The sequence below is a fragment of the Ovis canadensis genome, chromosome 15 (assembly GCF_042477335.2).
Source record: "Ovis canadensis isolate MfBH-ARS-UI-01 breed Bighorn chromosome 15, ARS-UI_OviCan_v2, whole genome shotgun sequence".
In the NCBI taxonomy this organism is placed as follows: Eukaryota; Metazoa; Chordata; class Mammalia; order Artiodactyla; family Bovidae; genus Ovis; species Ovis canadensis.
The window spans coordinates 60,519,148-60,532,800 of record NC_091259.1 but is presented as its reverse complement, the minus strand read 5'-3'; the positions used below and the strand labels follow the sequence as shown (position 1 = coordinate 60,532,800).

Sequence of the window (13,653 nt, the reverse complement as noted above, 5' to 3'; positions counted from 1 at the left end):
CATATGATATTTGATGAGCTCCTTAAAACTTCTCTGAGCCTCATGTTCCCCATCTATAAAACTGAAATACAGCAAGGACATGGTTCTGATATGCATGAGTTTCAGTTAACATAGTATCTCCAAAGCAAGGGCTGCCTGTACTACACAAGAGCTTAATGTACAGTCAGATAGGATAATGAATGTAAAAGCATTAAACTCTAAAATAGCATATAACTAATAGTAGTTTTCCCACTAGACCATTCAGGTATGACCTAAATCAAATCTCTTATGATTATACAGTGGAAGTGAGAAATAGATTTAAGGGACTAGATCTGATAGACAGAGTGCCTGATGAACTATGGACAGAGGTTCATGACATTCTACAGGAAACGGATCAAGACCATCCCCATCCCCATGGAAAAGAAATGCAAAAAAGCAGAATGGCTGTCTGAGGAGGCCTTACAAATAGCTATGAAAAGAAGAGGAGCAAAAAAGCAAAGGAGAAAAGGAAAGATATAAGCATCTGAATGCAGAGTTCCAAAAAATAGCAAGGAGAGATAAGAAAGCCTTCTTCAGCGATCAGTGCAAAGAAATAGAGGAAAAGAACAGAATGGGAAAGACTAGAGATCTCTTCAAGAAAATTAGAGATACCGAGGGAACATTTCATGCAAAGATGGGCACGATAAAGGACAGAAATGGTCTGGACCTAACAGAAGCAGAAGATATTAAGAAGAGGTGGCAAGAATACACAGAAGAACTGTACAAAAAAGAGCTTCACGACCCAGATAATCATGATGGTGTGAGCACTCACCTAGAGCCAGACATCCTGGCATGTGAAGTCAAGTGGGCCTGAGAAAGCATCATGATGAACAAAGCTAGTGGAGGTGATGGAATTCCAGTTGAGCTATTTCAAATCCTGAAAGATGATGCTGTGAAAGTGCTGCACTCAGTATGCCAGCAAATTTGGAAAACTTAGCAGTGACTGGAAAAGGTCAGTTTTCATTCCAATCTCAAAGAAAGGCAATGCCAAGGAATGCTCAAACTACCGCACAATTGCACTCATCTCACATGCTAGTATAGTAATGCTCAAAATTCTCCAAGCCAGGCTTCAGCAATACGTGAACCGTGAACTTCCAGATGTTCAAGCTGGTTTTAGAAAAGGCAGAGGAACCAGAGATCAAGTTGCCAACATCCGCTGGATCATGGAAAAGGCAAGAGAGGTCCAGAAAAACATCTATTTCTGCTTTGTTGACTATGCCAAAGCCTTTGACTGCATGGACCACAATAAACTGGAAAATTCTTCAAGGGATGGGAATACCAGATCACCTGACCTGCCTCCTGAGAAACCTATATGCAGGTCAGGAAGCAACAGTTAGAATTGGATATGGAACAACAGACTGGTTCCAAATAGGGAAGGGAGTACGTCAAGGCTGTATATTGTCACCCTGCTTATTTAACTTACATGCAGAGTACATCATGAGAAATGTTGGGCTGGAAGAAGCACAAGCTGGAATCAAGATTGCTGGAAGAAATATCAATCACCTCAGATATACAGATGACACCACCCTATGGCATAAAGCAAAGAACTAAAAAGCCTCTTGATGGCAAGTGAAAGAGGAGAGTGAAAAAGTTGGCTTAAAGCTCAACATTCAGAAAATGAAGATCACGGCATCTGGTCCCATCACTTCATGGGAAATAGATGGGGAAATGGTGGAAACAGTGTTAGGCTATTTTTGGGGGCTCCAAAATCACTGCAGATGGTGATTGCAGCCATGAAATTAAAAGACGCTTACTCCTTGGAAGGAAAGTTATGACCAACCTAGATAGCATGTTGAAAAGCAGAGACATTACTTTGCCCACAAAGGTCCATCTAGTCAAGGCTATGGGATGTGAGAGTTGGACTGTGAAGAAAGCTGAGCACCAAAGAATTGATGCTTTTGAACTGTGGTGTTGGAGAAGACTCTTGAGAGTCCCTTGGACTGCAGGGAGATCCAACCAGTCCATCCTAAAGGAGATCACTCCTGGGTGTTCGTTGGAAGGACTGATGCTGAAGCTGAAACGCCAATACTTTTTCTACCTCATGCAAAGAGTAGACTCATTCACAAGACCCTGATGCTGGGAGGGGTTGGGGGCAGGAGGAGAAGGGGATGACAGGAAGAGATGGCTGGATGGTATCACCGACTCGATGGACATGAGTTTGAGTGAACTCTGGGAGTTGGTGATGGACAGGGAGGCCTGGCATGCTGTGATTCGTGGGGTCGCAAAGAGTCGGACACGACTGAGCAACTGAACTGAATAGTAGTTTACATTTGGGGCACACTATATTATCAGTGTTATAGGTACGTTCATCATGTGATCCTTTAAAACACATAAAGATAGATGAGGAAAAAGGAAGCTAAGGCATAAATCAATTAAATAACTTGGCTAAGATAATACAGCTGATTTATGGTTGAACTAGAATTTGCACCTAGAACTTTTTTGATTCCAAAGTGTATTCACTTAATCTGTATTGTTTCTCATGCATTATTATTTTTGGCCACAGAGACTGAGTTTTCCTTTTGTCATTCTGAGAAGGATAATATGGGCCATATGGAATAAGCATCAAGTCAAGAATTGGAAAAGTTCTAGCTCTGGTTATACCAGACACTTAATTCTGTGGCCCTGAACACAATGGCCTTTCCATCTGTGGGTCCCTCTCAATAATGACATGCAATGGACAAGATATTTTCAGTATCTGCTTCAGCTCTTTTAAAAAAAAGTGTTTTAGGGATATTGCTAGCAATTTGTTATATGAATTTCTTCTTCCATTATTGCCTTAACTCACTTTTAGTTTAAAATAATAATGAGCTTATGAAACAGAATTATATAAGAAATAAAATAACAGTGCCAAGACATACTTAAGTAGTAAGGAGAAATCCAAGTAGCACCAGGTTGATATAGAGTTATTTTTGTAAAAGAGATTTTATAGTGTTTTAAATGTTTCATAGTGTTTTAAAGTTTTAAAGTGCTCTTTTATCTGTTACCTCAGTTGATCTCAGCACACCAGTGAGGTGTAGGTGTTGTCTTACTTCTCTTTCCATGGTGGGAGAAGCAGGGAAACTGCTCTAGTGAGTGTGGGCTTGCTGGGACCAGACCTTTTGTTAACAGTTCCTGTGGATGGATCCAAATAACAAGGCCCAGATTCTGTCCATGAGTACCAAGAGAAATAAATAGAGTCAAGAATTAAGATGGCAAGGATAGAGATCAGTGGATCAAGTGGGCTGTTTGAATGAATATTAGAGATAGTGGATTCCCTGTATCTGGGCATTTTTGTGTGGGTTCTTCAGATCCATTTTAAGGGTCTAGAAGTAAATGAACTGGAAGATCATTTTACAGGTGATAAATTGTGGCTGAAGCGGTTCATTAGTAAATAACAGAACTTAGTCATATATCAAATGATTCTACCCCACATTCCTGTTTTTAAAAACCTAGTAAAGCCCCATAGCAGGGAGCACAGACTCAGATACTACCATCATTTATCCCATTCACACTTGCTATTACAGCAGAAACCTTTTCTTTCTGTGTAAAAAACAGACTTCATTCTGCCCAACACTGCAAATGAACATCACACTTGTCCAATTGTGACAAGAGGAGTCCCCTAGTCTTCAGTCAGAAAATAAACTCATTTTCATTATCATAGCTTTTGATTCAGTTCTTCTCTTCATTTATCCCTCATTGTCCAGCCATCTCCCTTCTTTCATTATACTACCTATCAACTTGTCTTTTAAAACACTAAGCCATACCTTACACTCAGTGAAGTGTATGATATGTCTCTTTACACATCCAGTGTGCATATGCATGACACTGATTATTTCTCATAGCAAAGCAGAGCAGCGTAGCCCTCCTTATCTTCTCTGTACTGTACCCAGGGTTTTCTCTTTGTCTTTGTTATTTCAGTCTTACAGGAATAGTCGCTCAGTTGTGTCCAAGTCTTTGTGACCCCATGGACTTAGCCCGCCAGGCTCCTCTATCCATGGAATTCTCCAGGCAAGAATACTGGAGTGGGTTGCCATTTCCTTCTCCAGGGAATATTCCCGATCCGGGGATCGAACATGGATCTACTGCATTGCAGGCAGATTTCTTTACCATCTGAGCCACCAGGGAAGTCTACTATTAAGAGACATTTCTAAGTATAAAGACAGGTCAACTTAAAATGGCTGATTCACATTGAGATTTGATAGAAAACAACAAAATTCTGTAAAACAATTACCTTCAATAAAAAAATTTTTGTCTAAGTATCAGCAGATATAGCCTTGGTGCTGCTGCTGCTAAGTCATGTCAGTCTTGTCCAACTCTGTGCGACCCCATGGACGGCAGCCCATCAGGCTTCTCCATCCCTGGGATTCTCCAGGAAAGAATACTGGAGTGGGTTGCCATTTCCTTCTCCAGTGCATGAAAGTGAAAAGTGAAAGTGAAGCTGCTGAGTCGTGTCTGACTCTTAGTGACCCCATGGACTATAGCCTACCAGGCTCCTCCATCCATGGGATTTTCCAGGCAGGAGTACTGGAGTGGGTTGCCATTTCCTTCTCCAATATATCCTTAACTTGACTTTACAATCTGTAGACAATACATTAGAATATGTAATGAATCTCTACCCCTTTTCCAAAGTAATACCCGAGATAGAAATAGCAATAAAGTTATAAATGGCTGTCATCAATCATATGAAATAATTTAGATGAAGCTTATCTCTTGAAGAGATGGGGACTGGGAAAGTGGTCAGGAAGGAAATACAATTGCTCTTAACTTTGTATGAAAAATAATATTCAGTTCCATGTTGCTGAACATTGTTCTGTTTTTGCCAAATAAATCCTCTACTTCCAAGTACTGTCTGAATGCTTTATTAAAACTCTGCTTCTGGCTTTGTTTTGGAATCTGTTACTTGTGTAGCCACCTCCTGCTCGCTGTCCTCTGAAGCTTCTACTTCTTTTCCGCTGTTCCCTGACACCCTCGTTAGCCTCACACTGTCCCCTGAAGCCTCAATTGCCTTCCCTCTGTCCTCAGAATTTGTAATATCCTTCCCATGGTCCTTCCAGCTCTGGTTGCTCCATGGCCACAGAAAGCTGCCAGCACCGTGAATCATGCCACTTTTCCTGTACTTCTGTTCCTGATGCAGTAGGGATATCAAAGCAAACACCCTGCTTTCCTTTGAGAAAGACCTTTCCCTTCACTTTAGAATCAATATCTTCACCCAGTTGCTCTTTAAGTTCTTTCCGAGCATAACTAATGTTTGGCATTTCCATTGAGCACCGCAAGATCATGGTCACAAAGCCCGCATCTCAAATAAGGAGCACTGGTCTACCGATAGGGCCCTGAAACATGGGCCAGCACTGCTGCCGGGGCTTCCATGGCTCCCTCTCCTCAGCCTCTCGGCTGACTGCTCAAAGTGACTCATCACAGTGGGAGGAGCAAAGTCCTGTAACCCTAACACTCTGGGAAATTACACTGACTGGGTTCCTAGAAGAGATTTTAGTTAGATTTGAAAGAGAGGTGGGTGGTATCAAGGCATGAATTGATGAAATGGCTCTAGTTGGATGGTATGACATGTACTTATGTGTCTGGTTCTTCTTACAGTGGTGAAATTCCAGCAGAGATCTGTGTTTCCAGTACAGTTTGGTGGCCCAATGATCAAACACTGGTGGAATTCCAATCTTACTTTCCAAATTTACACAAAGAAAGCCCCACAGAAAAAGGTACTTCAAGTGATTATGACTTTTGTCTTAACATTTAGTCACATCAGGATTTGGAGCATACTTAAAATTACGCTCGTATCTTACACTAGAAATTTTTCCAGTCTCAAACAATAGTAATACTTATGAATTATTGTCTATTATAATTTTAAATTTCTGTTTAAATAAGGTAGATATGCTAAAGACTCTGCATGGATACTATCAAATTTAATCATTAAAACAAGTCTGAATTAGGTACCTGTTATCTTCAATTTGGGCTTCCCTTGTGGCTCAGCTGGTAAAGAATCCGCCTTCAATGTGAGAGACCTGGGTTCGATCCCTGGCTTGGGAAGATCCCCTGGAGAAGGGAAAGGTTACCCACTCCAATATTCTGGCCTGGAGAATTCTACGGACTATATATCTATAGTCCATGGGGTCGCAAAGAGTCGGACACGACTGAGCGACTTTTATCATCATCTTCAGTGAAATAACTTAGGTCTAAGATCGCCTGAATAATAAAGCTAATAAAAGACAAAGCCAGGACTATTCCAAGTCTTTATAGATCCTAAGTTCTTAAGCTCTTTGCTGTGCTCCCTGCTGTGGAGAGTTGACTATTTGGATTGATACAGAATAGTAGCCTTAATCTGAGACTCTACTTTCTTTTTTCAGACAGAATATATAAGATATCCACCCCATATCCAAAATAATATATTGTGGGTAGCAGTTTTATCAGCTAATTCCAGCTTTATAAAATCCACTTGCAGTTGGTACAACAAAAATCAATAATTATGAGCAATTTTTACTTCCTTCAACTAAAAGAGTAGTTTTTATAACATTTGAACTCTCTGGTATGGTTAGCATGAAGAATGCACCTTATTTTCTTTTTGTTTGTATTTTCAGGGGATTTAAATAATATAGGTTCATTTTGGAAAATACAGCAAAATAGGAGCATTTCAGTATATTTGCATTGAATCAGTAGTTAATAGCTTTTTCTAGTTGTAAAGAATTATGTTTTTAATAGAAAAATATTTTTAAAACACAAAAATCACCTATAATTTCATCACCAAGAAATAGCTGTTGTTAATGTTTATGTATGTCATTTTTATCTTCTTCAAATGAATGCAATATATGTATAAATCTTTGACAGTATTAGGATAATTTTATATGCAACTTTTATCCTTTTTTAAATTTAACATTGTCTTAAGCATTTTTATTCATTTTTTTCAAAAATGCATATTTACTCTTCCACATAATTTTATAAATATGGGAGGTTTTACTATATGTATATAACTTAATACCCTATTTCTCATAAACATAACAAAAATTGTTCATATTATTTCAAATTTTAGTAAAAATCATTTAACAGCTATGTATTCCATTCTAGGAATGTGGTATAATGAATAATCCCTGATTATTGAACATTTAATCATTTCTCATTGTAACTTTTAAAATATACATTGTATATAAAATTACCAAGTATTGTTATTTCTTCAGTATAAATTTCCAGAAGTGAAGTAACTGGGCCAAAGAATATGAATATTAAAAGCTTTTTATATTTTTTGCTAAATTTCCTTTCAGAAGTAATGCTGCCAGTTTATATTCCCAACTTCAGACAGATGACAGCCTCTGTTTCTCCATAACCTTGACAGTATTGGGTATATTTTTAATAGTTTTCCTAGTTTTAATGGCAAACATTTGTATCATCTTAATTGCACTTTTTATTTTTAAGACTGAAGTTAAACTTTTTTTGTAGGAACTAACTCTTAAAAACAGAAAAAAAAATCTCCTAACTTCTTTCTGACTCCTGAAACGCTCTCTGATCTTTCACGGAGAAGTGGTGAAACCCGAAAGGGAGACCACAATGGCAGAATATGGGCTACCACTTAAGAGCTGCTTCAGCCAAATAATTAAGCTATTGGGGACTGGAATGCAAAAGTAGGAAGTCAAGAAACACTTGGAGTAATAGGCAAATATGGCCTTGGAGTACAGAATGAAGCAGGGCAAAGGCTAATAGAGTTCTGCCAAGAGAACGCACTGTTCATAACAAACACCCTATTCCAACAACACAAGAGAAGACTACACATGGACATCACCAGATGGTCAACACCGAAATCAGATTGATTATATTCTTTGCAGCCAAAGATGGAGAAGCTCTATACAGTCAGCAAAAACAAGACCAGGAGCTGACTGTGGCCCAGATCATGAACTCCTCATTGCCAAATTCAGACTGAAATTGAAGAAAGTGGAGAAAACCACTAGACCATTCAGGTATGACCTAAATCAAATGTCTTATGACTCTACAGTGGAAGTGAGAAATAGATTTAAGGGACTAGATCTGATAGAGTGCCTGATGAACTATGGATGGAGGTTCATGACATTATACAGGAGACAGGGATTAAGACCATCCCCAAGAAAAAGAAATGCAAAAAAGAAAAATGGCTGTCCGAAGAGGCCTTACAAATAGCTGTGGAAAGGAGGGACGTGAAAAGCAAAGGAGAAAAGGAAAGATATACCCATTTGAATGCAGAATTCCAAACCATAGCAAGGAAAGATAAGAAAGCCTTCCTCAGCAATCAATGCAAAGAAATAGAGGAAGACGATAGAATGGGAAAGACTTAGCGATCTCGTCAAGAAAATTAGAGATACTAAGGGAACATTTCATGCTAAGATGGGCTCAATAAAGGACAGAAATGGTAGGGACCTAACAGAAGCAGAAGATAATAAGAAGGGGTGGCAAAAATACACAGAACTGTACAAAAAAGATCATCACAACCCAGATAATCATCATGGTGTGATCACTCACCTAGAGCCGGATATCCTGGAATGTGAAGTCAAGTGGGCCTTAGGAAGCATCACTACAAAAGCTAGTGGAGGTGATGCGATTCCAGTTGAGCTATTTCAAATCCTGAAAGATGATGCTGTGAAAGTGCTGCACTCAATATGCCAGCAAGTTTGGAAATCAGCAGTGGCCACAGGACTGGAAAAGGTCAGTTTTCATCCCAATCCCAAAGAAAGGCAATGCCAAGGAATGCTCAAACTACCGCTCAATTGCACTCATTTCACATGCTAGTAATGCTTATAATTCTCCAAGCCAGGCTTCAGCAATACATGAACCGTGAACTTCCAGATGTTCAAGCTGGTTTTAGAAAAGGCAGAGGAACCAGAGATCAAATTGCCAACATCTGCTGGATCATTGAAAAAGCAAGAGAGTTCCAGAAAAACATCTATTTCTGCCTTATTGACTATGCCAAAGCTTTTGACTGTGTGGACCACAATAAACTGGAAAATTCTTCAAGGGATGGGAATACCAGACCACCTGACCTGCCTCTTGAGAAACCTATATGCAGGTCAGGAAGCAACAGTTAGAACTGGACATGGAACAACAGACTGGTTCCCAATAGGAAAAGGAGTATGTCAAGGCTGTATATTGTCACCCTGCTTATTTAACTTATATGCAGAGTACATCATGAGAAACGCTGGGTTGGAAGAAACACAAGCTGGAATCAAGATTGCTGGAAGAAATATCAATCACCTCAGATATGCAGATGACACCATCCTTATGGCAGAAAGTGAAGAGAAACTAAAGAACCTCTTGATGAAAGTGAAAGAGGAGAGTGAAAAAGTTGACTTAAAAGCTCAACATTCAGAAAATGAAGATCATGGCATCTGGTCCCATCACTTCATGGCAAATAGGTGGGGAAACAATGAAAACAGTGGCTTACTTTATTTTGGGGGGCTCCAAAATCACTGCAGATGGTGACTGCAGCCATGAAATTAAAAGACACTTACTCCTTGGAAGTAAAGTTATGACCAACCTAGACAGCATATTCAAAAGCAGAGACATTACTTGGTCAATAAAGGTCTGTCTAGTCAAGGCTGTGGTTTCAGTGGTCATGTATGGATGTGAGAGTTGGACTATAAAGAAAGCTGAGTGCCGAAGAATTGATGCTTTTGAACTGTGGTGTTGGAGAAGACTCTTGAGAGTTCCTTGGACAACAAGGGGATCCAACCAGTCCATCCTAAAGGAGATCAGTCTTGGATGTTCATTGGAAGGACTGATGTCGAAGCTGAAACTCCAACACTTTGGCCACCTGATGCGAAGAGCTGACTCATTTGAAAAGACCCTGATGCTGGGAAAGATTGAGGGCAGAGGGAGAAGGGGATGACACAGGATGAGATGGTTGGATGGCATCACCAACTCAATGGACATGGGTTTGAGTGGACTCTGGGAGTTGGTGATGGACAGGGAGGCCTGGCGTGCTGCGATTCGTGGGGTCACAAAGAGTCGGACATGACTGAGTGACTGAACTGAACTGAACTGATTGACTTCATAAAGGATGGATTCCTTTATAAGTCATCATATGTTGTCTTATTTAGTCCCTGTGGCTCCTCTTTAATTTAACCTAAACTTTTTCTTTCCCTCTTTTCTCAGCCAGAAGTCATTGGTTCTGCATCACTTCCTTTACGAACGGTCATTCAGTCTGAGCTGCTTTCTTTCAGTGACCAGCTTCCAGTACAACAGGAGAATGGTCAGACTCCTCTTGGCCCCATCAAGGTAGGTTGATACACATTCAGGTAGTCAAGCATTTATGGAGCATGTGTTACTGGCCTGGCCTGAGAATGTAGCAGTGAATGAGAAGATCAGCATCTTAACTTTTGCAGCTTATGTTAAAATAGGATAACACAAGTTCTGTGAAGAAGCTAAAGGGTGTGCTATGTGATACCCTGGAGGAGGGCATGGCAGCCCCCTCCAGTATTCTTGCCTGGAGAATCTCATGGACAGAGGAGCCTGGTGGACCACAGTCCACGGGGTTGCAAAGAGTCGAACACAACTGAAGCAACTTAGCATGCACACACATATGATTGTAAGTACCTGGGAGGAAATAGGAGATGGAAAGATGTCTCCAAGAAGGTGACATTTAGGTGGTAATTGAAGAATGAGAGGAAGAGACCACCAAGTTAAACGCACGAGGAAGATCATTCCAGAGAAAAGAATGGCACATGCGAAGACCCTAAAGTGAGAATGGGCTGACTTCATCAGGGGACAGAATGTTGCCACAGGACAGTGATCCAAATGGGAGATTGGCTAGACAGGCAGGAGTCATATTGTTCAGAGCTTTGTAGTAAGAGTAAAGGTCTTAATTTTATCCTAAGAGCCAAGAAGAACATTGAAACAAACATGAAAGTAATACCTGATTTACATTTTAAAAGATGGCCCTGTGGAGAATATTGTAGGGTACAGGAGGGAAAATAGTGAATCGATTGCATCCAGAGAAGAAATGATTGATGGTTAGGATTAGAGAAGTGGCAGTGAACAAGGAGAGAAGTGACTGAGTTTGTGCCTGGATGCTGAATGTGATTCATCAGAGCGAGAGTTCTTTCCTTTTATTCAGAAGCATCAGTTTCTTAGGTGAAAGAAGTTTTTTTAGAGCTTACCCTAATCATTTCTTTAATTGAAATATAGTTGATGTGCAATATAAGTTATGGGTGTACAGTATAGTGATTCATGCTTTTTAAAAGTTATATTCCATTTATAGTTACTGTAAAATATTGACTATATTCCCTGAACTGCACAATATATCCTTGCTGCTTATTTTACATTGTACATAATAGTTTGTGCCTCTTAATCTGCTGCCTCTGTTTTGTTCTTGCCCCATCTCTTTCCCCACCATTAATTTGTTCTCTGCATCTGTGAGTTTGTTTTTTTTTTTTGGTTATATTCACAAGTTTGTTGTGTTTTTAGAGTCCACATATAAATGATACAGTATTTCTCTTTCTCTGTCTGACTTATTTCCCTTAGCATAATACCCTCCAGGACCACCCATGTTTTTGCAAATGGCAAGATTTTTGTTCTTTTTTATGATTGAGTAGTATTCCATTGTATATACAACATCTTCATTATTCATTCATCTGTGTTGGATACTTAGGCTTCATCCGTATCTTGGTAATTGTAAATAATGCTTGTATCATTGAGGTGGGTGTATTTTTTCAAATTAGTGTTTTTGTTTCTTTCATTTGTGTATCCGTGAGGGAAATTGCTGGATCATATGATAGTTCTGTTTTTAGTTTTTTGAGTCACCTTCATACAGTTTTCCACAGTGGCTACACCAATTTACATTCCCATTAGGTGGAAGAATTTGAACGTGTGGCTTCAGTATAGCTCTGTCCTATTGTCCTGGTGGGCTTTTGAAATCATCACAGCCATGCTTAAAACATTTCCATGACTCCTTATGACCCAAAGGATAAAAGGGCCCATCTTATGACCCCAGACCACTGCAGCTATCTCTCTTGCAGCTTCCCTACTAATAGCCATGTCAAACTATGTAAAGAATTGCCAAGGTGTTCATGCTGGTTTATGCATTCTTGCTTTTGTTCTTGATTTTTGTGCTTCTTCTCCTTGGAAGCCCTCTCTGACCTCTTTCTGGCCTTCTTAGTAATAAATACCGTTTAGAGACTTGTTTCGCTTATCATTGAAGAAAATTAATATCACATTATTCTTCCCCTACCAAAGTCTAATTTTTTTTGCTTTCCTAGTCCATTCTGGACTCTAAGGTTTGTAATCAGAAAGGAGTAATAAATAGAATTGATGGACTAGAACTTGTTTCTCTTTGTTGAGAGAAGTACTGTTCTAGATAGATTGCAGTCTGTATTCAATAGAGCAAAAGAGTTTTGCTGTGGATTTCAAATAAAAGGTACAAGTCCCCATTATCTCTAGTAATTCAGTCTCATAAAATAGTGACCATTTTCATTCAGCATTTATCCCACATCCTTTTTTATTTTTTAACATTTTTAAACTTTGAAAAATAACTTCAAACTTAGACAAAAATTGCAAAAAATAGTACAGGGAATTCATATACCCTTATTACCTGAACTCAGCAATTATTCTTCATATTTGCTTTATAATTATCCACCTCTTCTCTCTCTTTTTTTGTCTCCTTCCCCAGTCTCTGTTTCTGTACACATATACAATTTCTAGACTATGTTACAGACATTAAACCTTTCTCCTTGAATTCTGTGTTGTTTTTCCTCATAACAATTAGGAAAATTGTTATTCTTGGGTTTCCCTGGTGGCTCAGCTGGTAAAGAATCCTCCTGCAGTAAGATCCCCTGGGTTGGATCCCTGGGTTGGGAAGATCCCTTGGAGAAGGGAATGGCTACCCACTCCGGTATTCTGGGCTAGAGAATTCTATGGACTGTATATATAGTCCATGGAGTTGTAAGGAGTCAGACACAGCTGAGCGACCTTCACTTCACTTCCTAATAACAATGGCAGCATCATACATAATGCTGTACAGTGATGAAGATCAGTTGAACAGCAAAACTGTATCTATAGGTCATACTCCGATTTCACCAACTGTACCAATACTTCCCTTTGTAGCATTTTTTCCAGTCCAGGATCATCTGTTACATTTATTTATTTATAATGAATTAAATTTTGCTTATTACCTTTATTCATATGATAAGTAAGAGAGCTTGCATGTCTTACATGAAACATAAGATAATAGGGTAGCTGATTCTGAAGAAGGGAAGAACCTTTAAACAATTAATTAACCTCAATTTACATAATGGTCTTATTTGCATAGCAAATAGGGAGGGTTTGATTATAGGCCATTAACAGTCATTAATAAGTGAAACTGTGTTAGAAATACTACTTGGGTTTGTATTTCAGACTCAAGAACCAAAGCTCTGTTGCATTTAAATGTTGTATCTCTCTCATCTCCTTTCGTCTGGAACAGTTGTGCTGCCCTTCTTTGTCTTTCAGTACTGTACTGTTTCTGAAAGTAAGGCCATCTCATTTTCCTTGTTATGGCTTGTTAGAGCATTTAAAAGTGGACATTTCATTTCCAAATACATGGGCTTTTGTTTAAAGTATTGTTAATAATAATTTATCATTTTATTATTAATTTCTCATTTAAATGCTTTCTTTTCTGCAATCACTCTCTGAAAAGTTTTTGGGGTTTTTTTTTCC

The 13,653-nt window shown here is 39.1% G+C and overlaps 1 protein-coding gene across 2 annotated transcripts in view; it reads left to right on the top strand.

Annotated features, from left to right (window-relative positions):
• Positions 1-13,653, top strand: part of C2CD3 (C2 domain containing 3 centriole elongation regulator) — a 121,398-nt gene that overhangs the window by 36,458 nt on the left and 71,287 nt on the right. For both annotated transcript variants that reach the window (XR_011249155.1, XM_069553014.1), the window contains exons 12-13: positions 5,590-5,708; positions 10,117-10,239. Coding sequence is in view for 1 of the 2 variants with exons in the window: in XM_069553014.1 (XP_069409115.1) it covers positions 5,590-5,708; positions 10,117-10,239 (242 nt within the window). In the remaining variant the exon portion in view is untranslated. The remainder of the gene's footprint in view (positions 1-5,589; positions 5,709-10,116; positions 10,240-13,653) is intronic.